The sequence below is a fragment of the Amphiura filiformis genome, chromosome 5 (genome assembly GCF_039555335.1).
Source record: "Amphiura filiformis chromosome 5, Afil_fr2py, whole genome shotgun sequence".
In the NCBI taxonomy this organism is placed as follows: domain Eukaryota; kingdom Metazoa; phylum Echinodermata; class Ophiuroidea; order Amphilepidida; family Amphiuridae; genus Amphiura; species Amphiura filiformis.
Genome location: NC_092632.1, coordinates 66842327 through 66868858, shown reverse-complemented (window position 1 = coordinate 66868858; position 26532 = coordinate 66842327). Strand labels below are relative to the sequence as shown.

Below are 26532 nucleotides of genomic sequence, written 5' to 3'. Positions count from 1 at the left end.
CCTTTGCTTGCATTGGAATCATGTGCTCACTTAAGCGTACACATTCAATTGCCCACAGATACAAGCACAAACCACACTGGTGCAACCCCCCCCCCCCCACACACACACCCCCACACATATTTTATTTAAAAAGTACTGCAAATTTTAGATAAAGAATATGAATTTTCTAAACTTCAAAAAAAAAAAAAAAAAACTAATATCTTTGTTGCTACTTGTCACCTTTCATATATTTGTACCCTGTGTACCGTTGTTTATTTTGTGCATTTTATCAAATCATTCATGCGCCAAGATATTTTTGTTATTGTTGAAAATCAGTTGTAAGCGAAGGTCAGGTTCTGGAGATGCCATCATGCAATTATGTGCAATATTCAAACCAAATTACCTGATGAAACCTAATTATTGCTTTATGATTAGATAGATTTGGCCTTTAAATGAATTTTACGATGTATTTGATAATGGGAAAGAAAAAGAGCAAGGTACGCCAATTTGATGTGGGGTAACAAGTAAAATACAGACTAGACAGTATGCAGGGGGACAAAAACAGCAAATGTAGGCATTAGAAGTAGGCAAAGTTTGATAGCCAAAAATTACCAGTTCCAAGGCCCACAGAAGTGCTAAACCTGCAAAACAACAAGGATCAATGGGAATACAAAAGTGCACTAGAACAAGTGATGAAAATCACTGTGCATATAAACAGACACAATAAACCAAACAACCAATGTAGGCACAAAACCGGCAAAATTTGATGGCCAAAAATTCTAGAGCCCACACAAGTGTCAGGAAAACAGTACAAAAGACTTAAAGTACACTGGAAGTGATGAAAATCACTTTTTTATTTGATAATGATTGTTCTTTCCCGCATGTCCAAGGAAGTAAGAAAAGTTTGTTAAATTAACAAATTTTTTAATTGATCATTGTACAGTGCACACAATAAAGTTGCATCAATAAAGAAAGGACCTTCCATCTTGCCAAATGCCAATTCACGGTGTCATTAATGTGATAATTAACATTAAGAATATGTGTACTTATTTTTGTTTCTTTTCTAGATCTATTCAGCTTTAGGCAGGACAAAAGAGGCCCTGAATGATGTGAGCAAGGCCATTGAGTTCAAACCTAGTGCTAGGTTGTACAACCACAGGGGTACAATCAACTTCAAAGAAGAGGTGAGAACAATATAGTATTATAAATTTCTAATGTTATCAAGCAAAATGAAGTTGTTGGTGTTTTTTTTTGTTTTGTTTTTTGCTAAAAGTTTCCATGTAGTTGTTAGTTATCATTCTACCTGAAGCAGTCTACTTTTAATGGGATTTAATAACCTGTGCAATGGCCAAGATCATTGAATATAACAATGAAATTTGTACTATCAAATCATTTTCCTTGATGGTAATTGCATTCCACTCGTGGTGGGAGCAGCAATAAAAGATGCGATTTGGGTGCTATAATCAAAGACAATAACTAAAACTAGTTCGCATTGGACAGTCCTGTCAATCAAATTCCACAATTATGCTATACTAACCAATTGATGTCCATGCCAGAGTTCATGATTGACAGGGACGTCAAATAAACAAGAGTTTCTGTCTGTGATTGTACTCTATTTCATCAAGCTACTTCAAGATACCGCTTGTGGCGGACGCAGACACAGACTTTGTGATTCTGACGATGCAAGAAGATTGACTTTCTCTCGATCTAGATTTGACTGAGTTAGAGACATTTCCATTGCACCTCGGCTTTGTAATAATCTTCCAGTTGACATCAGGCAATCTGCATCTGTGTCTGTATCTGAAATATGCATGGACACATACCTGTTATAGAGTTCATTTTTCTGCATATTATTTCTGTATTATTGTTGTTTGTGTTATAGCATGGTTTTATTACTGTATCTTGTGCTACCCAATTACCCATGATGCAGTATGAATGAGGATAACCAAATAACCAAGCAATGGGATTAATTTTATAAGGAACATGGAATTTTCCAAGTTCCATTAATTGAGGTAGCATCTTGTACAAAAATACACCTAGTGTAATTGACATTTTCCAAATTGACATTGCCCAAAATTCCAAGGTCTTTCAAGGTCTCCCAAAAATGCCAAAGTAGCCCTCAAAATTAAATTACAAGGGTGATTTTTAATAGAAAGTAGTCCCTGAAAGGAAACTACATTACATGTATTTTGAGGCTTGTAGCCACCAAAATCCTGGGCGATTTGTTTTCTTCAAAAGTAGCCCCCAGTATTTTGAGACCTGTTATTCAGGGGAATCAGTAGCTAAGCTATCTGTAATAAGTACATGCTCTCTGTGTACATGAGACCATTTGGGTGAATCAGGTAAGTTGTCTGGAAAAAGGACATGCCCTTCTAAGCATCAATAATGTACAAACAATCATGACTGATTTAAACTAAAATTAGACAAATGCATTGGTAGGATAGTTTCATACTGTACATAAAACCGTTGGTGGATTCAAAAATGAAATCTTTTATCAAGGTAGTTTTGTTTGCTTCGTAGACAGTATATGCCCACACAGTGCGCACAGTTTACATTGTCTGGGTATAACTGCTCTATTCCAGAAAAATACAGCACTCATTTTTTTGGGATTAAACAATATTATCTTGTTTTGTTGAATGAAACATAGCTAAATCCTAATCCTTTAGTTAGTTCTAACTGGCAATAAAAGTCAAATTTTAATATTTGGTCAATTTTTGGAAATGCACTTTTAGGGTGTTTTTCGTATGCTGCTTTAATCAAGCCCAAAGACTTGCACTAAGACTTATTTCAGTTTATGCATAGTAAAGTTTGGAAAAGACATGTTTCATTCTTACAGCCAATCATTTAATTAAAGTAACACAAAAAAGTGAAAATTAGAGTAAAATTTCGGCATATACTCATGATTTTGAATGATTAGACTTGTTCCAAGTCTTTGATTTTTGTGACTCGATTGCCAGAAAATATTTCCGAAAATGCATGTTTTTGGCTCTTTTTTTCAAGAAATGTGTTAAAACTTTTTCTTTTATCTACAGTTAGTACTTTAAATGAATGATTAAGATAGAGCTATGTTTAATTTGGCAAAACTTGATAATATATTTTCAATCCAAAAAAAATAATGCTGTATTTTTCTGGAATAGGGAGTAGTGTTTGAACTTGCTTTATATTTCCAGTCGAGTGAACATGCTCAATCCATACATTTGTCATGTCACACCTGGATGCTTTAGTTTAATCACTTTGTTGGAAGTATGAATCATAATGGAGTCAACGCGATTTATATTTGATATCAAGCTGGGTCTGTCATAATGTACATCTTAGTTTTTTTGTTATTGGTATTATAATACCAACATTAAGGTGAGGATGAAGAGCATGTCAATATTTGTAGAAATTATTCTGTAGTTTCTTTCAAAAATAAAAGTTTCCTTGTATAAATCTTTTTTAATTTTTTTTTTCAATTGTGTCAGGAAACTATTGTATTTGTTTCTTGAGTCAAAAATGATAATGGAAGCAAACAAGTTTGAAAAACAAAACCAAAACCAGTTCCAGTAAGATGTATTGACATATGTGACATGTCATGTCAAAATCAGACCCTTTTGGGCAGGTTATAAATTTTGAGGTGTTTACATATCTTAAATATAGAGATATTTTGCTCCATAACGCCATTTTCCCCAATGAAATCGGACATTCCTAAGCGAAGATAACGAGTTCGTAAGTTATGGTAATATAAAATTGGAAATTGAGATATCGGCTTTTAAAAATATTATTGACAATGTTGAGAGTAGGAATTACCTTGAAAAATGTCTCAAAAATACAAGATGCCAGTTATATTCCGGTCTGAAACTATCAGACAATATTTTTAACATTAATAACATCACAAATTCAAGCAACAAACCCAAATTGTGAAAAAAATCACCCGGGCAGATTTTTGGCTATTTCTCCATTTACGATCCTGCCCAAAAGTGTCTGCTTTTGACATGACACATCACACATGTGGTGGTTATTATTTGAATTACAGTAACAATAATGATCCATTTTTTGATGGATATTTTATTTCTTTTCCAATACTTCAACTAATATTTTTCAGAGGGGGTCATCAATGTTTTGGTTAAATTAAAATTAAACTGTAATCAGTGACGTGGCTAGCATCACCTGAAGATGGTCCAGATCACTGGATTGGAAATGACCTTCCTGATTTTATGCTTGATGTACTACATGTACATGTATTATTATGAGCATGTCGGTGTGTGTGTGTGTGTGCATCCCATTCAATATAAAGAACTTAAACAGACCCAGGGTTCTAAAGTAGAGTTTCATACCTTGTACCTTTTCAGCCTGTACCTTTTGTTTGTTAGTTGCAGGTCACCAGACTTTCAGTTGTTGTTGTGTAACTTTTGGAAATTTTCCCCAGGGATTGTAAGATTTAAATGATAAGATCTAAAAATGTGTGAAAGTGGGAAAAAATAAAGAAATGCAAAGGGAAAAGCTACTTGTATGTTAGGGGGTTTACTGTAATATGGAGATGAAAATAAAATCAACTTGATAAATTTACCAAGTTGTTTTGCTTTTGTTTCTTTTGTGTTTTTTTGGTGCTTTTTTGTTTGTTTGTTTGTTTCTGCATTTTTTCATCCACAAATACATTGTATGCTTTATATTAGAAGCTTACTTTGACTGAATTTATTGTTTATTTCTGTCCAGAACTATTTTTCAGCTGCCAAAGATTTTGAAGACTCTGTTAAAGCTGAACCTAACCAACCTGACACTATTCATCTGATGGGACTGGCAGTATATCATCAGGGCAAAATAAGAGTAAGCAGCAGGCATATCACTATGGACCACAATGGCCTCATCCCAATGGCATAGTTCAATAACCTCAATTAAACAATCACAGTGCAGATTTTGACCTCAAGTTGCAGAGTATGAATTTTGTACTCAAATTTTTAAAGGTCATTCAATGAATGTGCAAATGTATTGGGATTAAAGAACTGTGCCCTGATAGATGAGCATGTTATGGATACTAGTGTATGTGTTGGGCACAAATCATTTTCTAATCTATATTCAAGTAGGGGGAGGGAATTATACAATTTATGTTACTAATATAAAGGATGATTTTGGGGCTTGAGCAGACTGCATTTGAAAATTATGAGAGAGAAAAAATCAGGACTCACCATGGATTGAAGCCCGGTCGCTGGTTTACAGGTCACGAGTCTAACCACTGCACTACCAGAGTTCACAGTTGGTACTCGGGGAATCTCAACTTAAGTCCTCGTGATAACTTACTCACTGTGTCTAAGCGGCCAATTATATAATATTAAATATTGAAGACGGAGGCTGCCTTTATGCTTCACCCTATCAGGGTGCACAGCAGCAGATAAGTGTATCCCATCATGCTCGGCAGTACCACAGTAGAATTGCACATGCCATAGAAAGTGTACACAAAATCCCTCACTTCAACTTTCAATTACTCGCTTATATCAGGGAAGTTAAGACTTTTGTTTGAAAAAATATGATCTCCAATTGTGAAACTATCCATAGCTCTCAATATCTAAGCCGCTCTTACTTATGTTTTGTATGTATTTGCTATGGAGCAAGCAGATGCATGATGGGATACTCCCTTCAGCTGCTGTGATCAGGGTGTAAGATAATGGGAGACATTAATGCATCACCTAGCAGAGCGTAACACATCTGAGACACAATTAATATATGCAAGGATCGGAAATAAATTATGCAAGCCCGAGAAATTATTATTTGATTTAAATCATAATTTCTCGGCTTTGCATCATTTATTTCTGATCCTTGCATATATTAATTGTGTCTTGTATTGTGTTACACCTTGCTAGGGTGAAGCATATAGGCTCCCTCCTTTTTCATTATTTAAAGGATGACTCCGGCAATCACAACATTATGCCTTATATGATAGAAAATTAAGTACCAAGGACGAATTATGTGGTTTTATTTGAAACAAACTCATATTGTTCATAAAAACGAATTAATACAGCCGTCTCTCAACACGCGATATTCAAAATTCCCAGGCGCCAAATTTGTCCAGTGCAATGACGTCCCAGTTATACAATGAAGGCTGACAACAATTGAGCACAAGTAGCCATGACGTCATTGCACTGGACACAATTTCGGCGCGGGAGTTTTGAATATCGTGTGTTGAGAGCCGGCCTTTTTTATTCGTTTTTATGGTCAATATGAGTCTGTTTAAAATATAATGTCGTGATTGCCGGAGACATCCTTTAATAGTATCCATCTTAGTGTCTGATGGAGAATAAAATTTCTGTGCACCAGAATATGACCAGGGACAGGCGATTTGCGCTGAACTTTCTTTCCGCGCAATTCCGCGCAATTTAGGGATACATGATTTGCACTGAAAAAAAAAGTTCCGCGCAATTTGCTATTTTTTTCCGCGCAAATCGCCTGTCCCTGAATATGACACCTGCGAATGCACAGTATCGGTGTCCAGTGGAAATGATTGTGGATCGAATCTGGATTTTTAAGTTGGTTTGTAAACATTGTATTATTATCATTCTGTTTGACAGGAAGCTATCAAGATATATGAAAAGGCACTGGAACTGAAGCATGACTTTGTGGATTGTTTTAGAAGTCTTGCGCATGCATACCGGTAAGTCGGATTACATCAATATAGCATCATCTGGTTTTCTGTCATCTATGTAGTCAGGCCAAGATTTTTAGCATGCTGCTGTAAACATTTGACCCCAAACAGCTCAAACATCTTCAATTCAATAAGGCTGGTATAAAGCAATTTGAATTTTCAAATATGTGATGCAATCAAGCAAAATGAGTCGGATGTCGGGAATATTGATTTTGAGATATAATCAGTAATAGTATTCAACTTTGTATTTTATTGTTTTGAGCAACACTAAAATGGGCATATCTCTGGAACCATACGTCTAATTATGATGGGGTTTTCAGCAAAATAAAGCTCTGAGAATGGCACATATAATGAGATTGAAAACTGCATTTTGATTTTGATCGACATCAGACTCATTTTGCTTGATCGCATCACATATGAGAAACAAATCTTTGAACAAGTTCATTTGGATTGTTAGATTCAACTGTTAACATTTATCTATGCCCGTGGAACGGTGGCATAGATATTGTATTTGTTGCGTTTAGTCTTCTGGTTCTCCTCCTCCTCCTCCTCCTCCTTCTGAAGACCAGTCCTTTGCACTCCTCTAGCTCAAGAACCAAAGAAGCCTCGGGGCCCATACTTGGTGCAATGATGGCCCATGACCCCTAGATACATCCTACGGTACCCCCGACCCCAAAGGTCAAAGGTCATGGGCTACAGGGGGCAATATGTGTAAAATTTCAAAGAGCTCTAGCTCAAAAACTATAGCGCCCTCAGGGTTCATACTTGGTACAATGATGGCCTATGACCCTAGAAGTATGCTATGCTAGCCACAACCCCAGAGGTCAAAGTTCATATGCTTTAAAAAGCAAAATAGGTACGACCGGTTAACACAGTGTATCGCAATAGGTAGAATTTTGGTAGCTACCTGTATTTGCAATGATGATGGCTTCAAATATACGTCACGACGTACAATGGGGTTAAGAGGTTAACCGCTTAAAGGGACAAAATGTTTTGGGATTAAAGGGGTATTCTCCAGTCTGGTGGTGTTTCAGAGAGAATGAGGATCTGATGGAGTATAAGAGAGTGATGGCTTGGTGGGGTATTAGAGAGAGTATGGGGCCAGCCTGGTGGAGTTTTAGAGTGAGTGAGTGTCTGGTGGAGTATAAGAGAGAGTGGGGGTCTGCTGGGGTATAAGAGAGAGTGAAGGTTTGGTAGGGTATTAGAGAGAGTGGGCCAGTCTGGTGGTGTTTTAGAGAGAGTGAGTGTATAGTGGGGTATAAGAGAGAGTGAAGGCTTGGTGGGGTATTAGAGAGAGTGTGGGCCAGTCTGGTGGTGTTTTAGAGAGAGTGAGTGTATAGTGGGGTATAAGAGAGAGTGAAGGCTTGGTGGGGTATTAGAGAGAGTAGGGCTCGCCTGGTGGTGTTTTATAGCGAGTGAGTGTCTGGTGGAGTATAAGAGAGAATGAGGGTCTGGTGGGGTATTAGAGAGAGTATGGTCCAGTCTGGTGGTGATTTAGAGCAATTAATGGTCTGATGGGGTATAAGAGAGAGTGAAGGCATGGTTGGGTATTAGAGAGAGGAGGGCCAGCCTGGTGGTGTTTTAGAGCGAGTGAGTGTCTGGTGGAGTATAAGAGAGTGATGGTCTGGTGGGGTGTTAGAGAGAGTGTGGGCCACGGGCATAGATATTCGTGTTTGGTCAAACACAACTGTGGTTTCTAGTTTCTTTTTGTTCTGTTCTTTTTATACAAATCCAATAATAATGAAGATGTTAAACTCATTTGTTGTGATGTTTCACCACTACACTAATGGTTTCATCAGACTGGCAACCCATCATGGCAGTTCCTGTTGCCTATAAAAGGAAACAGTCGGATGTGATGGGTTGCCAGTCTGATGAAACCACTAGTGCGGTGGTGAAATGTCACTAAAAACGAAAGAACTCTGCAACAGATGAAAAGCAAATGTGAATTAAACATTGATGCCATCATGTTGTGCCCTTGAGTAAGACGCTTTATCTTGATTACTCCTCTCCACCCAAGTGTATAAATCAGTACAGGCATTCATAAATGCTGGGAAGGTAGCAGACTCGCAGTGGAGGAGGTTTGGCTATCCCCCACAGCAATATATCACAGTGGAGTCTGGCCTAATTGTTAACAAAAGAGAGATGGGCCCTCCGTCCTGAAAAAAAATGCAGGTTCGACTCCTTTACCTATTAACAAATTAAACTTAAAATATGTTTAGTTCTGTATGAAGTTTTATGCCTTCATTTTATATTATATTTATCTTTTTCCACAGGGAACTTGGCGACTATGAAACGGCATTGACCAATTTTAACCAAGCTTTGATCATCAATCCCATGCATGTACAATCACTACAGTTAAGAGGATCTATGTTCTATCAAGGAGGATTTTCACAAGCATCGTTGCGGGACTTCAAGGTAAACACAGTTTTACCCTCCCCCTCTACAAAAGGGTTATCATTTCTGGATTTGTGAAAGTATTGTAGATATTTTTGTGAATTGTGTTTGTCCAATTTAAGAACTGGATTCAGAAATGTTTATTTGGCAAAGTACTGTCATGTTCCATTTAATTGCACTTCTTCAAAACAACTTTGTCAACAATTTGACTGAAAAATTGTGCAATTTTTTCATTAAATAAATTAGGATTTAGATATTGTATTTCATTTTTCACCCACTGTTTTGTGACCAAATATGTTAATTTCACATGAAGTCAAAAAAGTTCAAGGCCGAAAAAAGCAAACCATGTAGCGCTATGTTGCATGTTCTAGTTATGCATGGCTGCATACAATTATTCTTGCCTGCCTAAGTGTAATATTTGGATAGTTATTTAATGTGAATGGTTCAGGGTTGCGCAAGAAAATGTCTGCCTCTCTGTGATATTAATTAGAGGTTAATAACTGCACATCGGTTATTTGGAGGATATTGTGAAAAATCTAAACATTTTGCCTTTGGAACCGAGGAATATCCGACGCCCCGAGGGATATTCCGAGGTCCAAAGCAAAATGTTTAGATTTTTCACAATGCCCGACATATTACCGATGCAAAGTTATTAACCTCATTCATAACCGTCACTTTAGTCTCTTCACCTTGCAAAATAACACAAAATTTTGCTCAAAAGTTTATAAAAATAGATGATTTTTACATCTTCCCTTTCCCAAAATCGATCAGGCTAAAACATGACGACCAATAACATGAAAAGTGCGTATCACAATCTGTGCAAATATGGTAGCGCGCAATCCAAATATGGCAGCCGCGCGCGCGCAGTTTGTTCGACACACAACAACACGCAAACGCCTGTCAATTGTGTGCGACATTGGAACAATTACGCATTTTGCGGTCAATTGTGAGATATTAATGACCTCGATTTGCCTTCGCGTTTTAACAAATAGCTAAATGTTATTGGATCGCACTCATCGCGTTTATTAATGAGGTTATGAATTAGACAATAATAACTGCGCACTATCTGTTTTGAGGTCATTGCGGGAAATCAGAGGGTTTTGTTTTTGGTCAAGGACAGGTATTTTTCCGAGATACCGAGGCCCAAAACAAAACCCGACAATTTCACGCAATGTCTGTAATACAGATGGTGCAAAGTTATTATTGTCATTCATTACCGCCAATTTACAAATTTGTTTCATGAAAATAACATATTTTTTTGCTTAAAATACGATTGAAAATGTATCTTCCTTTCACTGTTTTAATTCGCAGTTAATACGCAATCAACAAGTATGCGAACTTACGGTGATTACACATGTTTGTTTGCGCATTAAGAAACAATACGCAAACACCGGTCAATTGTGTGTGACATTGGAACAATTACGCATTTTGCGGTCAATTGTGAGATGCTAATGACCTCGACTCCTCGATTTGCGTTCGCGTTTTCACAAATAATAAAATATTATTGGATCCCATGCATTGCGTATATTAATGAGGTTATGAATGTCAAATAATTCATGTTGTTTGTATTTATTCAGGCTTGCCTAACACTAGAGCCATACAATGAAGTTTGTCAATATATGAAAGGCTTATCCTATGCAGCTATGGGCCAGTACTATGAAGCCATCAAATCAAACACAAAGTTAATGGTTAGTCATATTGGACCGGCTAATAGCAATGAATTTGACAGAGTCAAATATATAAGAGGTAAGAAACATTTTGCGACATTTTCTGCTCTCTAAGAGAGCGATCACTATTTACACCAGGGGGAACAGAGGATTTGGGGGGGGGGCACAAAATTTGTTGATTGAATTGAGGGCAGGACATGAAATTTTGACCGTAATATTGAAGGGGGGACATGAAATTATATAGGGGGAGGATTCAAGGGGAGACGCAAAATGTTTCCTTCGATATTAGGGGGATGCGAAATTCTTGTGCAAAAAATATATGAAAATCCTCCGGCCCCCCTGGTGTAAATAGTGATCACTCCCTAAAATTGTGACCATTTCTAGCTTAAATATGTGCTATTCTAGTTGAAATTCATACTCCCCCTATAACCAGAGAAGATATCTTACACATCCCATAATGCATTTCTCCCATTTTAGTTTCCTGTACTGATTTGCTATCTACTGCAACATGGGTCGATAGTGATGAAATGTACCACAGTGAACAGAGCATGTCCATATCTTGCAAAATGTGTTTATTTCTTGACTATCAACCCATTTAACCAGTCAATAGAGGGTATCCACTCTACTCATGCGTGACTTCTAACAAAAGGCGCTGATTCCCGTAGTATTCCTCATTCAAACCAATTCAATGCACGACCTCGGAGTTACCTGCATGACTTTCAGACTTTGGTGGGCTATTTTGAAGCAGTCATGGTTGCACATGCAGGTACTTCTTTTGAAAGTCCTAAACAAGGTATAGCAGTCGCTGATAGGATATACAACTTATAGAACACGGATAACCTCTATTCTTACTATGGAAACATGGGGAACCTGTACAAAGTATTAAATGTGAATGTCATTTGATGAAATGAGATGATATGTCATGTTGCAAAGGATTCTGGGAAGGGTAAGGTGTCTTCTCTGGCATCTTACTGTCTCGATTGCTCAGTACCAGAAGTGAGAAAGTGCAATAGCTGCCCTGTAAACATTTGGCAGTTGACACACAGTATATTTTTCCTCATCTGCACATGGCAGCTACAGCGCTTTGACTCCCCTGAGATCCGGAAAAAGGCGCTATTTAAATCCGAAATTTATTTATTTATTATTGTCAAGAAAACTACCTGTTCTATTTACTCCCTGTCATTCATATGTGAAAAGTAAGCTTAACAGTCATGTCTCAGCCAAATTGTCAATTGACAGGTAGTTGAGTCGATCATGTGTGATCCTACCCCTTCATTTGGAAGGATTTATATGAAAGAGATTCCTGAGTAAAATAATGCAATGATTCATTGGAATATAATTTGAATTTATTAACCCCATGAGAACTACCTGCCGATTGGCCAAAAAGAAGTTTTCATTATCGATTGGACCAATTAGCAACATTGTTAGAATAATTTCACCACGCAAAAAAATTGGGGTGAATTATTTGCAAAGCTCCATTCTGATTGGTGATTAAAGTGAAGATATCACATAATTGACTAATCAGAGGCAATGTTAGATCGGCAGGTAGTGCTCAGGGGGTTAATTGTGGTTTTGACAAATTGTTTTTCAGAGTATTCTCGATATCTTCATTCCCACCTTGACACACCAATGAGTGAGTACAGTATGGATGAAGATATAAATGGTAGCATGAAAGATAGATGGGTCAAAGGTCAGTCTTTTTCATCAGTGAGTTACAAGGAACAGCCAGGATTAGATCCAGAAATAAGGTAATAGACTATAAGCATACATGTATGTAGTCTGTAGAAATGAGGACAGGCCAAAACAAAGTCTTTGCTTGCCCTTCGCGACCAACCCAAAAAATACAAAAATCTGGGGTCGCTTTTTTTGTTGAAAACTCATACAATTTTATGTTTGCACATTTTCTCTCCCAAAAATGTAGTAATAATTTATAAGAAATATTTTAAATGTACAATCAACTGAAAATACAATCACAACACCACATCAGGTGCTCTATAGCTTTAGTTACAATGTAAAATGTGGTTTCACTTTCCATATGTGAAAATGGGTGGAAATGCCGATGGGGAAAAAAAAAAGAATCAACCTATCTGCCCTCCAAATTTTTGTCTCTTATGGACAAACAAACACTTTTTTTTTGGCCTTGGCAAAATGAATTTTAATAAAGGAGATGACAGGATTTTACTTTGAACAAATTAGCGAAAGGATCAGGGTAAGAACTAGAAGGCTATATATTTGTACACAAATACGGCTATACCCGCATGTTATCGGTGTACCCAAACTTACAGTCCTTTTTGCTGAGGACTTAAAATAAAGAAATTGTATGTGTAAAAAGTAAAAGTCCAAGTCACAAGCTTTAATTGAATGTAGGTTGCACTGTCGTAACACTTAAAATAAAGAAATTGTAAAAAGTCCCCTCCCAGGGGAGTCGTCTCTCTTACTCTCCATAGGTTGCTGTTGTCAGTCTCTCTTACTCAGGTAGTATGTAAATTAAATGGAACAGCCATTTCAGAGGGAGTATGTAAATTAAACGGAACAGCCTTTTTGGGGGCCATTTCAGAGGGAGTATGTAAATTAAATGGAACAGCCAATGGGTATGTAATTTAACTGGAACAGCCTTAACGCTTCACGCTGGTATTTCCAATTATTATATTTATAATTATAATACGGATATGTCTGTTTAGTCCTACGTGTGTGGGGTGGATGGGTGCGTGCGTGGGTGTTAGTAACAATATAATTGTCAGGTGCTATCTGTGTACAAATTGCTGAGGACTTAAAATATAGAAATTGTAAAAAGTCTCCCAATTGAGTGGAAAATGTGTAAAAATTGAAAGTCCAAGTCACAAGCTTTAATTTAATGCAGGTTGCACTCTCGTAGCATAAAATAAAGAACTTGTAAAAGTCCCCTGCCAGGGGAGTTGTCTCTCCATAGATTGCTGTTGTCAGTCTCTCTTATTCACAGTAAGGCTATGCAATATGATTAGGGGAAAACCAGAGGGAGTATGTAAATTAAATGGAACAGCCATTTTAGAGGGAGTATGTAAATTAAACGGAACAGCCTATTTTGGGACCATTTCAGAGGGAGTATGTGAATTAAATAGAACAGCCAATGGGTATGTAATTTAACTGGAACAGCCTTAACGCTTCACGCTGGTATTTCCAATTATTATATTTATAATTATAATACGGATATGTCTGTTTAGTCCTACGTGTGTAGGGTGGGGAGGGGGGTATGTGGGTGTTAATAGCAATATAATTTTCAGGTGCTACTGTGTACAAATTCTGAGCCCGGAAGCTGCTTTATTTGATGAGAAACGGCCGGCCATTTGTTTTAACATTTGGGGCCATGGGGCCCATAATATTTGACTTATGAGGCCCATGGACATAATGTTGAAGTTTAATTGCTATCAGTACACTCAAACTGGGCACTGTAGCTGCTTTATTTACTGAGTAACGGCCGGCCCTATGTTTTAGCGTTTGGGGCCCTGGGGCCCATATAAAGTAGTATATGGGGCTCACATGTACATATAACAATGTGATTTTCAGGTGCAATCTGTGTACTAACTCTGAGCCCTAAAGCTGCTTTATTTACAGAGTAACGGCCAGCCCTATGTGTTTTAGCGTTTGGGGCCCTGGGGCCCATAAATGTAATATATGGGGCTCACATGTACATATAACAATGTGATTTTCAGGTGCAATATGTGTACTAACTCTGAGCCCTAAAGCTGCTTTATTTACAGAGTAACGACCGGCCCAATGTTTTAGCGTTTGGGGCCCAGGGCCCATATTATGTGACATATGGGGTACATATGTACATATGACAATATAATACTGAAAACCTATCTGTGTACCAAATCTGAGCCCTGTAGCTACTTTATTTGCTGAGAAACGGCCGGCCCTTTGTTTTAACATTTGGGCTCCTGGGGCCTCTAGCCTTGTATATCTGAGGCCAAAATGGGCAAAAGGCACATCTACAAATTAGGGCTTATACATGTGCAACATATGAGCCCTAGTGCCCTTGTAGCTTTAGAGCTAGGCTTGTCAATCTGTTGGCCCATATTTTTTTAACATTTGGGGCCCTGGGGCCCATAATATATAACATATGGGGCTCATGTATATTTGTATTTATAGAGTACCCCTGGGGCTATCAGTGTACCAACTCAGGGCCCTGAGGCTGCTTCATCTGATGAGAAACGGCATGGTTTGTGTTTTTACATTTGGGCCCCTTGGGCCTGTGACCTTTGACCTCTGGGGCCGAGATGGGCAAAAGGCACATCTACGGGGTAGGGCCCATAAGTGTACCACATATGGGCCCTTGGGCCCTTGTAGTTTTAGCGCTAGCCTTGACAGAATGATGTGTTTGATAGGAGAAGGAGAACTAGATGGCACAGTTGTGTTTGACCAAACACGAATATCTATGCCTGTGTTTCCCACCCTAACCCCCTTAACCCACCATGACACTCTTAATCCATCATGACACCCCATATTCTAAAAGGGCTATCAGTATACCAACGAAAAAAATTAAAATAAATAAATAAATTAAAAATCAAATAATACCCTTTAATTGCATTTGCTGTGTAAACGCTTGAGGGCGCTCCTCCTTAAATAATGCAACAAACATATTCCATACAAAAAAATCAAAAAAAAAAAAAAAAAAAAAAAAAAAAAAATCTGAATACCCCTTTAATCCCAAAGCGGAGTGTCCCTTTAATGGCTGTTCCATCACCCTAACACCCCCTCGGTCCTTAACCTACCATGACACCTTTAATCCGGAATATGTTTGATTCTAAAAGGGCTATCAGTATACTGACTAAAATATTAAATTGAAAATCAAGGAATACCCCTTTAATTGCATCTGCCCTATGTTTTAACAATTGGGGCCCTGGGCCCATATTATGTGACATATGGGGCTATTATATTCATATAAAAATATAATGCTAAAGATCAATTAGTGTACCAAATCTGAGCGCTGTAGCTACTTTATTTGCTGAGAAACGGCCGGCCCTTTGTTTTAACATTTGGGCCTCTGGGGCCCCTAGCCTTAACAATTTGGGGGCCAAAATTGGCAAAATGCATATCTACAAGTTCGGGCCCATACGTGTGCCACATGTGAGCCCTAGTGCCCTTGTAGTTTTACAGCTAACCTTGTCAAACTGTTGCCCCTTATTTTAACATTTGGGGCCCTGGGGCCCAAAATATATGACATATGGGGCTCATGTATACCTGTAAATATAGAGTACCCCTGGGGCTATCAGTGCACCAACTCAGGGCCCTGAGGCTGCTTTATTTGATGAGAAATGGCATGCTTTGTATTTTTACATTTGGGCCCCTGGGGCCCGTGGCCTTTGGCCTATGGGGCCAAAATGGGCAAAAGGCACATCTACAGGGTAGGGCCAATAAGTGTGCCAAATATGAGCCCTGGGGTCCTTGTAGTTTTGGAGATAGCCCTGTCAATGTGAAGAGTGAGAAGGAGGAAAAGGAGAAGAAGGAAACGGAGAAGACTAAAGAGCATAAGGAGAATATCTATGCCCTGTTCCACAGGCATAGATAAGGAGATGGAGGAGAAGAAACCATACTAGAAGGCTATATATTTGTACACAAATACGGCTATACCCGCATGTTATCGGTGTACCCAAACTTACGGTCCTTATTTGCTGAGGACTTAAAATAAAGAAATTGTAAAAAGTCGCCCAATCGGGTGAAAAGTGAAAGTCCAAGTCACAAGGTTTAATTGAATGTAGGTTGCACTGTCGTAGCACTTAAAATAAAGAAATTGTAAAAGTCCCTCCCAGGGAGTCGCTCTCTTACTCTCCATAGGTTGCTGTTGTCAGTATCTCTTACCTTACTCACAGTGAGGCTATGCAATATGATTAGGGGGAACTATTCCAGAGGGAGTATGTAAATTAAATGGAACATCCATTTCAGAGGGAGTATGTAAATTATACGGAACAGCCTATTTTGGGGCCATTTCAGAGGGAGTATGTAAATTAAATGGAACTTCCAATGGGTATGTAATTTAACTGGAACAGCCTTAACGCTTCACGCTGGTATTTCCAATTATTATATTATAATACGGATCTGTCTGTTTAGTCCTATGTGTGTGGGGTGGGTGGGTATGTGGGTGTTAGTAACAATATAATTCTCAGGTGCTACTGTGTACAAATTCTGAGCCCGAAGCTGCTTTATTTGATGAGAAACGGTCGGTCCTTTGTTTTAACATTTTGGCCCTGGGGCCCATAATATTTGACTTATGAGGCCCATGGACATATGTTGAAGTTTTAATTCTCTAGTGTTATCAGTAGACTCAAGCTGAGCACTGTAGCTGCTTTATTTGCTGAGTAACGGCCGGCCCTATGTTTTAGCGTTTGGGGCCCTGGGGCCCATATAATGTAATATATGGGGCTCACATGTACATATAACAATGTAATTTTCAGGTGCAATCTGTGTACTAACTCTGAGCCCCAAAAGCTGCTTTATTTGATGAGAAACAGCCGGCCCTTTGTTTTAACATTTGGGGCCCTGGGGCCCATAATATTTGACTTATGAGGCTCATGTACATATGTTGAAGTATAATTCTCTAGTTCTATCAGTAGACTCAAGCTGGGCATTGTAGCTGCTTTATTTACAAAGTAACGGCCGGCCCTATGTTTTAGCGTTTGGGGCCCTGGGGCCCATATTATGTGACATATGGGGGTCATATATACAGATGACAATATAATACTGAAGACCTACCTGTGTACCAAATCTGAGCCCTGTAGTTACTTTATTTGCTGAGAAATGGCTGGCCCTTTGTTTTAAGATTTGGGCCCCTGGGGCCCCTAGCCTTGTATATCTGGGGCCAAAATGGGCAAAAGGCACATCTACAACTTAGGGCCCATACATATGCCACATATGAGTCCTAGTGATCTTGTACTTTTAGAGCTAGGCTTGTCAATCTGTTGCACCATATTTTAACATTTGGGCCCCTGGGGCCCATAATATATAACATATGGGGCTCTTGTATATTTGTAAATATAGAGTACCCCTAGGGCTACCAGTGTACCAACTCAGGGCCCTGAGGCTGCTTCATTTGATGAGAATCGGCGTGCTTTGTATTTTCACATTTGGGCCCCTGGGGCCCGTGACCTTGACCTCTGGGGCCAAGATGGGCAAAAGGCACTTCTCTGGGTAGGGCCCATAAGTGTACCACATATGGGCCCCAGGGCCTTTGTAGTTTTAGCGCTAGCCTTGACAGAATGATGTGTTTGATGGAGAAGGAGAAGGAGGAGGAGGAGAAGAAACTAGATGGCACAGTTGTGTTTGACCAAACACGAATATCTATGCCTGTGATTCCCCCTAACCCCCCCCCCTTAACACACCATGACGCCCTTAACCCATCCTGACACCCCATAATATGTTTAATGCTAAAAGGGCTATCAGTATACCAACACAAGGCATTGTAGCTGCTTTATTTACCGAGTAACAGCAGGCCCTTTGTTTTAGCGTTTGGGGCCCTGGGGCCCATATTATGTGACATATGGGGCTTTTATATTCATATAACAATATAATGCTAAAGACCTATTAGTGTTTTAAATCTGAGCATTGCAGCTACTTTATTTGCTGAGAAACGGTCGGCCCTTTGTTTTAACATTTGGCCCTATTGGGCCCCTAGCCCTAAACATCTGGAGCTAAAATGGGCAAAACTCACATCGACAAGTTAGGGCCCATAGGTGTACCACATATGAGCCCCAGTGCCCCTGTAGTTTTTGAGCTAGCCATGTCAATCTGTTGCTCCTTATTTTAACATTTGGGGCCTGGGGCCCATAACTTAAGATATATTGGGCTCATTTATACTTGTAAATATAGAGTACCTCTAGTGCTATCAGTGTACCTACTCAGGGCCCTGAGGCTGTTTTATTTGATGAGAAATGGCATGATTGGTATTTTTACATTTAGGCCCCTGGGGCCCATGACCTTTGACCTATAGGGCCAAGATGGGCCAAAGGCACACCTACGGGGTATGGTCAATCTTTGTGCCAAATATGAGCCTCAGGGCCCTTGTAGTTTTGGAGATAGACCTGTCAATATGAATGGTCAGGAAAAGGAGAAGAAGAAGGAGAAGAAGGAGAAGACTAAAGAGCATAAGCAGAATATCTATGCCCTGTTGCACAGGCATAGATAACTAGATGGCACAGTTGTGTTTGACCAAACACGAATATCTATGCCTGTGTTTCCCACCATAACCCCCTTAACCCACCATGACACTCTTAATCCATCATGACACCCCATATTCTAAAAGGGCTATCAGTATACCAACGAAAAAAATTGAAATAAATAAATTAATTAAAAATCAAATAATAGCCCTTTAATTGCATTTGCTGTGTAAACGCTTGAGGGCGCTCCTCCTTAAATAATGCAACAAACATGTTCCATACAAAAAAAAAATCAAAAAAAAATCAAAAATCTGAATACCCTTTAATCCCAAAACGGAGTGTCCCTTTAATGGCTGTTCCATCACCCTAACACCCACTGACACCCCATATTCTAAAAGGGCTATCAGTATACCAACAAAAAAATTAAAATTAATTAATTAAAAATCAAATAATAGCCCTTTAATTGCATTTGCTGTGTAAACGCTTGAGGGCGCTCCTCCTTAAATAATGCAACAAACACGTTCCATAGGAAAAAAAATCAAAAAAAAAAAATCAAAAAATCCGAATACCCTTTAATCCCAAAACGGAGTGTCCCTTTAATGGCTGTTCCATCACCCTAACACCCACTGACACCAAATATTCTAAAAGGGCTATCAGTATACCAACAAAAAAAATTAAAATTAATTAATTAATTAAAAATCAAATAATAGCCCTTTAATTGCATTTGCTTTGTAAACGCTTGAGGGCGCTCCTCCTTAAATAATGCAACAAACATGTTCCATACAAAAAAAATCAAAAAAAAAAATCAAAAAATCTGAATACCCCTTTAATCCCAAAACGGAGTGTCCCTTTAATGGCTGTTCCATCACCCTATACTGAAAACCTATCTGTGTACCAAATCTGAGCCCTGTAGCTACTTTATTTGCTGAGAAACGGCCGGCCCTTTGTTTTAACATTTGGGCCTCTGGGAAAAAAAAAAAAAAAATCTGGGGCCATAATTGGTAAAATGCATATCTACAAGTTCGGGCCCATACGTGTGCCACATATGAGCCCTTGTGCCCTTGTAGTTTCACAGCTAACCTTGTCAAACTGTTGCCCTTTTTTAACATTTGGGGCCCTGGGGCCCATAATATATGACATATGGGGCTCATGTATACATGTAAATATAGAGTACTCCTGGGGCTATCAGTGCACCAACTCAGGGCCCTGAGGCTGCTTTATTTGATGAGAAACGGCATGCTTTGTATTTTTACATTTGGGCCCCTGGGGCCCGTGACCTTTGACCTATGGGGCCAAAATGGGCAAAAGGCACATCTATGGGGTAGGGCCATTAAGTGTGCCAAATATGAGCCCTGGGGCCCTTGTACTTTTGGAGATAGCCCTGTTAATATGAAGGGTGAGAAGGAGGAAAAGGAGAAGGAGAAGAAGGAAAACTAGATGGCACAGTTGTGTTTGACCAAACACGAATATCTATGCCTGTGTTTCCCACCCTACCCCCCTTAACCCACCATGACACTCTTAATCCATCATGAAAAAAAAAAAAAAAAAAGGGCTATCAGTATACCAACGAAAAAATTGAAATAAATAAATTAATTAAAAATCAAATAATACCCTTTAATTGCATTTGCTGTGTAAACGCTTGAGGGCGCTCCTCCTTAAATAATGCAACAAACATGTTCCATACAAAAAAATAAAAATAAAAAAATAAAAAATCTGAATACCCCTTTAATCCCAAAACGGAGTGTCCCTTTAATGGCTGTTCCATCACCCTAACACCCACTGACACCCCATATTCTAAAAGGGCTATCAGTATACCAAAAACAAAAATTAAAATTAATTAATTAATTAAAAATCAAATAATAGCCCTTTAATTGCATTTGCTGTGTAAACGCTTGAGGGCGCTCCTCCTTAAATAATGCAACAAACATGTTCCATACAAAAAAATCAAAAAAAAAAAAAAAATCAAAAAATCTGAATACCCTTTAATCCCAAAACGGAGTGTCCTTTAATGGCTGTTCCATCACCCTACACTGAAAACCTATCTGTGTACCAAATCTGAGCCCTGTAGCTACTTTATTTGCTGAGAAACGGCCGGCCCTTTGTTTTAACATTTGGGCCCCTGGGCCCCTAGCCTTAAAAATCTGGGGCCATAATTGGTAAAATGCATATCTACAAGTTCGGGCCCATACGCGTGTGCCACATATGAGCCCTAGTGCCCTTGTAGTTTCACAGCTAACCTTGTCAAACTGTTGCCCCTTTTTTTAACATTTGGGGCCCTGGGGCCCATACTATATGACATATGGGGCTCATGTATACATGTAAATATAGAGTACTCCTGGGGCTATCAGTGCACCAACTCAGGGCCCTGAGGCTGCTTTATTTGATGAGAAAGCGGCATGCTTTGTATTTTTTACATTTGGGCCCCTGGGGCCCGTGACCTTGACCTATGGGGCCAAAATGGGCAAAAAAGGCACATCTATGGGGTAGGGCCATTAAGTGTGCCAAATATGAGCCATGGGGCCATTGTAGTTTTGGAGATAGTCCTGTTAATATGAAGCGTGAGAAGAAGAAGGAGAAGGAGAAGGAAAACTAGATGGCACAGTTGTGTTTGACCAAACACGAATATCTATGCCTGTGTTTCCCACCCTAACCCCCTTAACCCACCACGACACTCTTAATCCATCATGACACCCCATGTTCTAAAAGGGCTATCAGTATACCAACGAAAAAAAATTGAAATAAATTAATTAATTAAAAATCAAATAATACCCCTTTAATTGCATTTGCTGTGTAAACGCTTGAGGGCGCTCCTCCTTAAATAATGCAACAAACATGTTCCATACAAAAAAAAAAAAAAAAAAAAAAAAATCAAAAAATCTGAATACCCCTTTAATCCCAAAACGGAGTGTCCCTTTAATGGCTGTTCCATCACCCTAACACCCACTGACACCCCATATTCTAAAAGGGCTATCAGTATACCAACAAAAAAAATTAAAATTAATTAATTAATTAAAAATCAAATAATAGCCCTTTAATTGCATTTGCTGTGTAAACGCTTGAGGGCGCTCCTCCTTAAATAATGCAACAAACATGTTCCATACAAAAAAAAATCAAAAAAAAAAAAAAAAATCAAAAAACCTGAATACCCCTTTAATCCCAAAACGGAGTGTCCCTTTAATGGCTGTTCCATCACCCCACACTGAAAACCTATCTGTGTACCAAATCTGAGCCCTGTAGCTACTTTATTTGCTGAGAAACGGCCGGCCCTTTGTTTTAACATTTGGGCCTCTGGGCCCCTAGCCTTAAAAATCTGGGGCCATAATTGGTAAAATGCATATCTACAAGTTCGGGCCCATACGTGTGCCACATATGAGCCCTAGTGCCCTTGTAGTTTCACAGCTAACCTTGTCAAACTGTTGCCCTTTTTTTTTAACATTTGGGGCCCTGGGGCCCATAATATATGACATATGGGGCTCATGTATACATGTAAATATAGAGTACTCCTGGGGCTATCAGTGCACCAACTCAGGGCCCTGAGGCTGCTTTATTTGATGAGAAACGGCATGCTTTGTATTTTTTACATTTGGGCCCCTGGGGCCCGTGACCTTTGACCTATGGGGCAAAAATGGGCAAAAGGCACATCTATGGGGTAGGGCCAGTGTCAAATATGAGCCATGGGGCCCTTGTAGTTTTGGAGATAGTCCTGTTAATATGAAGCGTGAGAAGAAGGAGAAGAAGGAGAAGGAGAAGGACTAGATGGCACAGTTGTGTTTGACCAAACACGAATATCTATGCCTGTGTTTCCCACCCTAACCCCCTTAACCCACCATGACACTCTTAATCCATCATGACACCCCATGTTCTAAAAGGGCTATCAGTATACCAACGAAAAAAATTGAAATAAATAAATTAATTAAAAATCAAATAATACCCCTTTAATTGCATTTGCTGTGTAAACGCTTGAGGGCGCTCCTCCTTAAATAATGCAACAAACATGTTCCATACAAAAAAAATCAAAAAAAAAAAAAAATCAAAAAATGTGAAAACCCATTAAAGCCAAAAACAGAGTGTCCCTTTAATGGCTGTTCCATCACCCTAACACCCATTGACACCCCATATTCTAAAAGGGCTATCAGTAAAAAAAAAAAAAAAATTAAAATTAATTAATTAATTAAAATCAAATAATAGCCCTTTAATTGCATTTGCTGTGTAAACGCTTGAGGGCGCTCCTCCTTAAATAATGCAACAAACACGTTCCATACAAAAAAAAAATCAAAAAAAAAAAAAAAATCAAAAAATCTGAATACCCCTTTAATCCCAAAACGAAGTGTCCCTTTAATGGCTGTTCCATCACCCTAACACCCACTGACACCCCATATTCTAAAAGGGCTATCAGTATACCAACAAAAAAATTAAAATTAATTAATTAATTAAAAATCAAATAATAGCCCTTTAATTGCATTTGCTGTGTAAACGCTTGAGGCGCTCCTCCTTAAATAATGCAACAAACATGTTCCATACAAAAAAAATCAAAAAAAAAAAAAAAATCAAAAATCTGAATACCCCTTTAATCCCAAAACGGAGTGTCCCTTTAATGGCTGTTCCATCACCCTACACTGAAAACCTATCTGTGTACCAAATCTGAGCCCTGTAGCTACTTTATTTGCTGAGAAACGGCCGGCCCTTTGTTTTAACATTTGGGCCTCAGGGCCCCTAGCCTTAAAAATCTGGGGCCATAATTGGTAAAATGCATATCTACAAGTTCGGGCCCATACGTGTGCCACATATGAGCCCTAGTGCCCTTGTAGTTTCACAGCTAACCTTGTCAAACTGTTGCCCCTTTTTTTAACATTTGGGGCCCTGGGGCCCTTAATATATGACATATGGGGCTCATGTATACATGTAAATATAGAGTACTCCTGGGGCTATCAGTGCACCAACTCAGAGCCCTGAGGCTGCTTTATTTGATGAGAAACGGCATGCTTTGTATTTTTACATTTGGGCCCCTGGGGCCCGTGACCTTGGACCTGTGGGGCCAAAATGGGCAAAAGGCACATCTATGGGTAGGGCCATTTAGTGTGCCAAATATGAGCCCTGGGGCCCTTGTACTTTTGGAGATAGCCCTGTTAATATGAAGCGTGAGAAGGAGGAGAAGGAGAAGGAGAAGAAGAAGAAGAAGAACTAGATGGCACAGTTGTGTTTGACCAAACACGAATATCTATGCCTGTGTTTCCCACCCTAACCCCCTTAACCCACCATGACACTCTTAATCCATCATGACACCCCATGTTCTAAAAGGGCTATCAGTATACCAACGAAAAAAATTGAAATAAATTAATTAATTAAAAATCAAATAATACCCCTTTAATTGCATTTGCTGTGTAAACGCTTGAGGGCGCTCCTCCTTAAATAATGCAACAAACATGTTCCATACAAAAAAAATCAAAAAAAAATCAAAAAATCTGAATACCCCTTTAATCCCAAAACGGAGTGTCCCTTTAATGGCTGTTCCATCACCCTAACACCCACTGACACCCCATATTCTAAAAGGGCTATCAGTATACCAAAAACAAAAAATTAAAATTAATTAATTAATTAAAAATCAAATAATAGCCCTTTCATTGCATTTGCTGTGTAAACGCTTGAGGGCGCCTCCTTAAATAATGCAACAAACACGTTCCATACAAAAAAAAAAATCAACAAAAAAAATCAAAAAATCTGAATACCCCTTTAATCCCAAAACAGAGTGTCCCTTTAATGGCTGTTCCATCACCCTAACACCCACTGACACCCCATATTCTAAAAGGGCTATCAGTATACCAACAAAAAAAAAATTAATTAATTAATTAAAAATCAAATAATAGCCCTTTAATTGCATTTGCTGTGTAAACGCTTGAGGGCGCTCCTCCTTAAATAATGCAACAAACACGTTCCATACAAAAAAAAAAAAAAAAAAAAAATCAAAAAAAAAAAAAATCAAAAAATCTGAATACCCCTTTAATCCCAAAACAGAGTGTCCCTTTAATGGCTGTTCCATCACCCTAACACCCACTGACACCCCATATTCTAAAAGGGCTATCAGTATACCAACAAAAAAATTAAAATTAATTAATTAATTAAAAATCAAATAATAGCCCTTTAATTGCATTTGCTGTGTAAACGCTTGAGGGCGCTCCTCCTTAAATAATGCAACAAACATGTTCCATACAAAAAAAAATCAAAAAAAAAAAATCAAAAAATCTGAATACCCCTTTAATCCCAAAACGGAGTGTCCCTTTAATGGCTGTTCCATCACCCTACACTGAAAACCTATCTGTGTACCAAATCTGAGCCCTGTAGCTACTTTATTTGCTGAGAAACGGCCGGCCCTTTGTTTTAACATTTGGGCCTCTGGGCCCCTAGCCTTAAAAATCTGGGGCCATTATTGGTAAAATGCATATCTACAAGTTCGGGCCCATACGTGTGCCACATATGAGCCCTAGTGCCCTTGTAGTTTCACAGCTAACCTTGTCAAACTGTTGCCCTTTTTTAACATTTGGGGCCCTGGGGCCCATAATATATGACATATGGGGCTCATGTATACATGTAAATATAGAGTACTCCTGGGGCTATCAGTGCACCAACTCAGGGCCCTGAGGCTGCTTTATTTGATGAGAAACGGCATGCTTTGTATTTTTACATTTGGGCCCCTGGGGCCCGTGACCTTTGACCTATGGGGCCACAATGGGCAAAAGGCACATCTATGGGGTAGGGCCATTAAGTGTGCCAAATATGAGCCCTGGGGCCCTTGTACTTTTGGAGATAGCCCTGTTAATATGAAGCGTGAGAAGGAGGAGAAGGAGAAGAAGAAGAAGGAAAAGGAGAAGACTAAAGAGCATAAGCAGAATATCTATGCCCTGTTGCACAGGCATAGATAAGGAAAAGGAGAAGACTAAAGAGCATAAGCAGAATATCTATGCCCTGTTGCACAGGCATAGATAAGGAGAAGACTAAAGAGCATAAGGAGAATATCTATGCCCTGTTCCACAGGCATAGATAAGGACTAGATGGCACAGTTGTGTTTGACCAAACACGAATATCTATGCCTGTGTTTCCCACCATAACCCACCATGACACTCTTAATCCATCATGACACCCCATATTCTAAAAGGGCTATCAGTATACCAACGAAAAAAATTGAAATGAATAAATTAATTAAAAATCAAATAATACCCCTTTAATTGCATTTGCTGTGTAAACGCTTGAGGGCGCTCCTCCTTAAATAATGCAACAAACATGTTCCATACAAAAAAAATCAAAAAAAAAAAAATCAAAAAATCTGAATACCCTTTAATCCCAAAACGGAGTGTCCCTTTAATGGCTGTTCCATCACCCTAACACCCACTGACACCCAATATTCTAAAAGGGCTATCAGTATACCAAAAAAAAAAAAAAAATTAAAATTAATTAATTAATTAAAAATCAAATAATAGCCCTTTAATTGCATTTGCTGTGTAAACGCTTGAGGGCGCCTCCTTAAATAATGCAACAAACACGTTCCATAGAAAAAAAAAATCAAAAAAAAAAAAAATCAAAAATCCGAATACCCCTTTAATCCCAAAACGGAGTGTCCCTTTAATGGCTGTTCCATCACCCTAACACCCACTGACACCCCATATTCTAAAAGGGCTATACCAACAAAAAAAATTAAAATTAATTAATTAATTAAAAATCAAATAATAGCCCTTTAATTGCATTTGCTGTGTAAACG

The 26532-nt window shown here is 38.7% G+C and overlaps 1 protein-coding gene across 1 annotated transcript in view; it reads left to right on the top strand.

Moving 5' to 3' along the window:
* Positions 1-26532, top strand: part of LOC140153581 (tetratricopeptide repeat protein 13-like) — a 106448-nt gene that overhangs the window by 29158 nt on the left and 50758 nt on the right. The window contains exons 6-11 of the mRNA XM_072176362.1: positions 1047-1163; positions 4672-4782; positions 6519-6601; positions 8866-9007; positions 10564-10732; positions 12245-12401. Of these exons, the coding sequence (XP_072032463.1) occupies positions 1047-1163; positions 4672-4782; positions 6519-6601; positions 8866-9007; positions 10564-10732; positions 12245-12401 (779 nt within the window). The remainder of the gene's footprint in view (positions 1-1046; positions 1164-4671; positions 4783-6518; positions 6602-8865; positions 9008-10563; positions 10733-12244; positions 12402-26532) is intronic.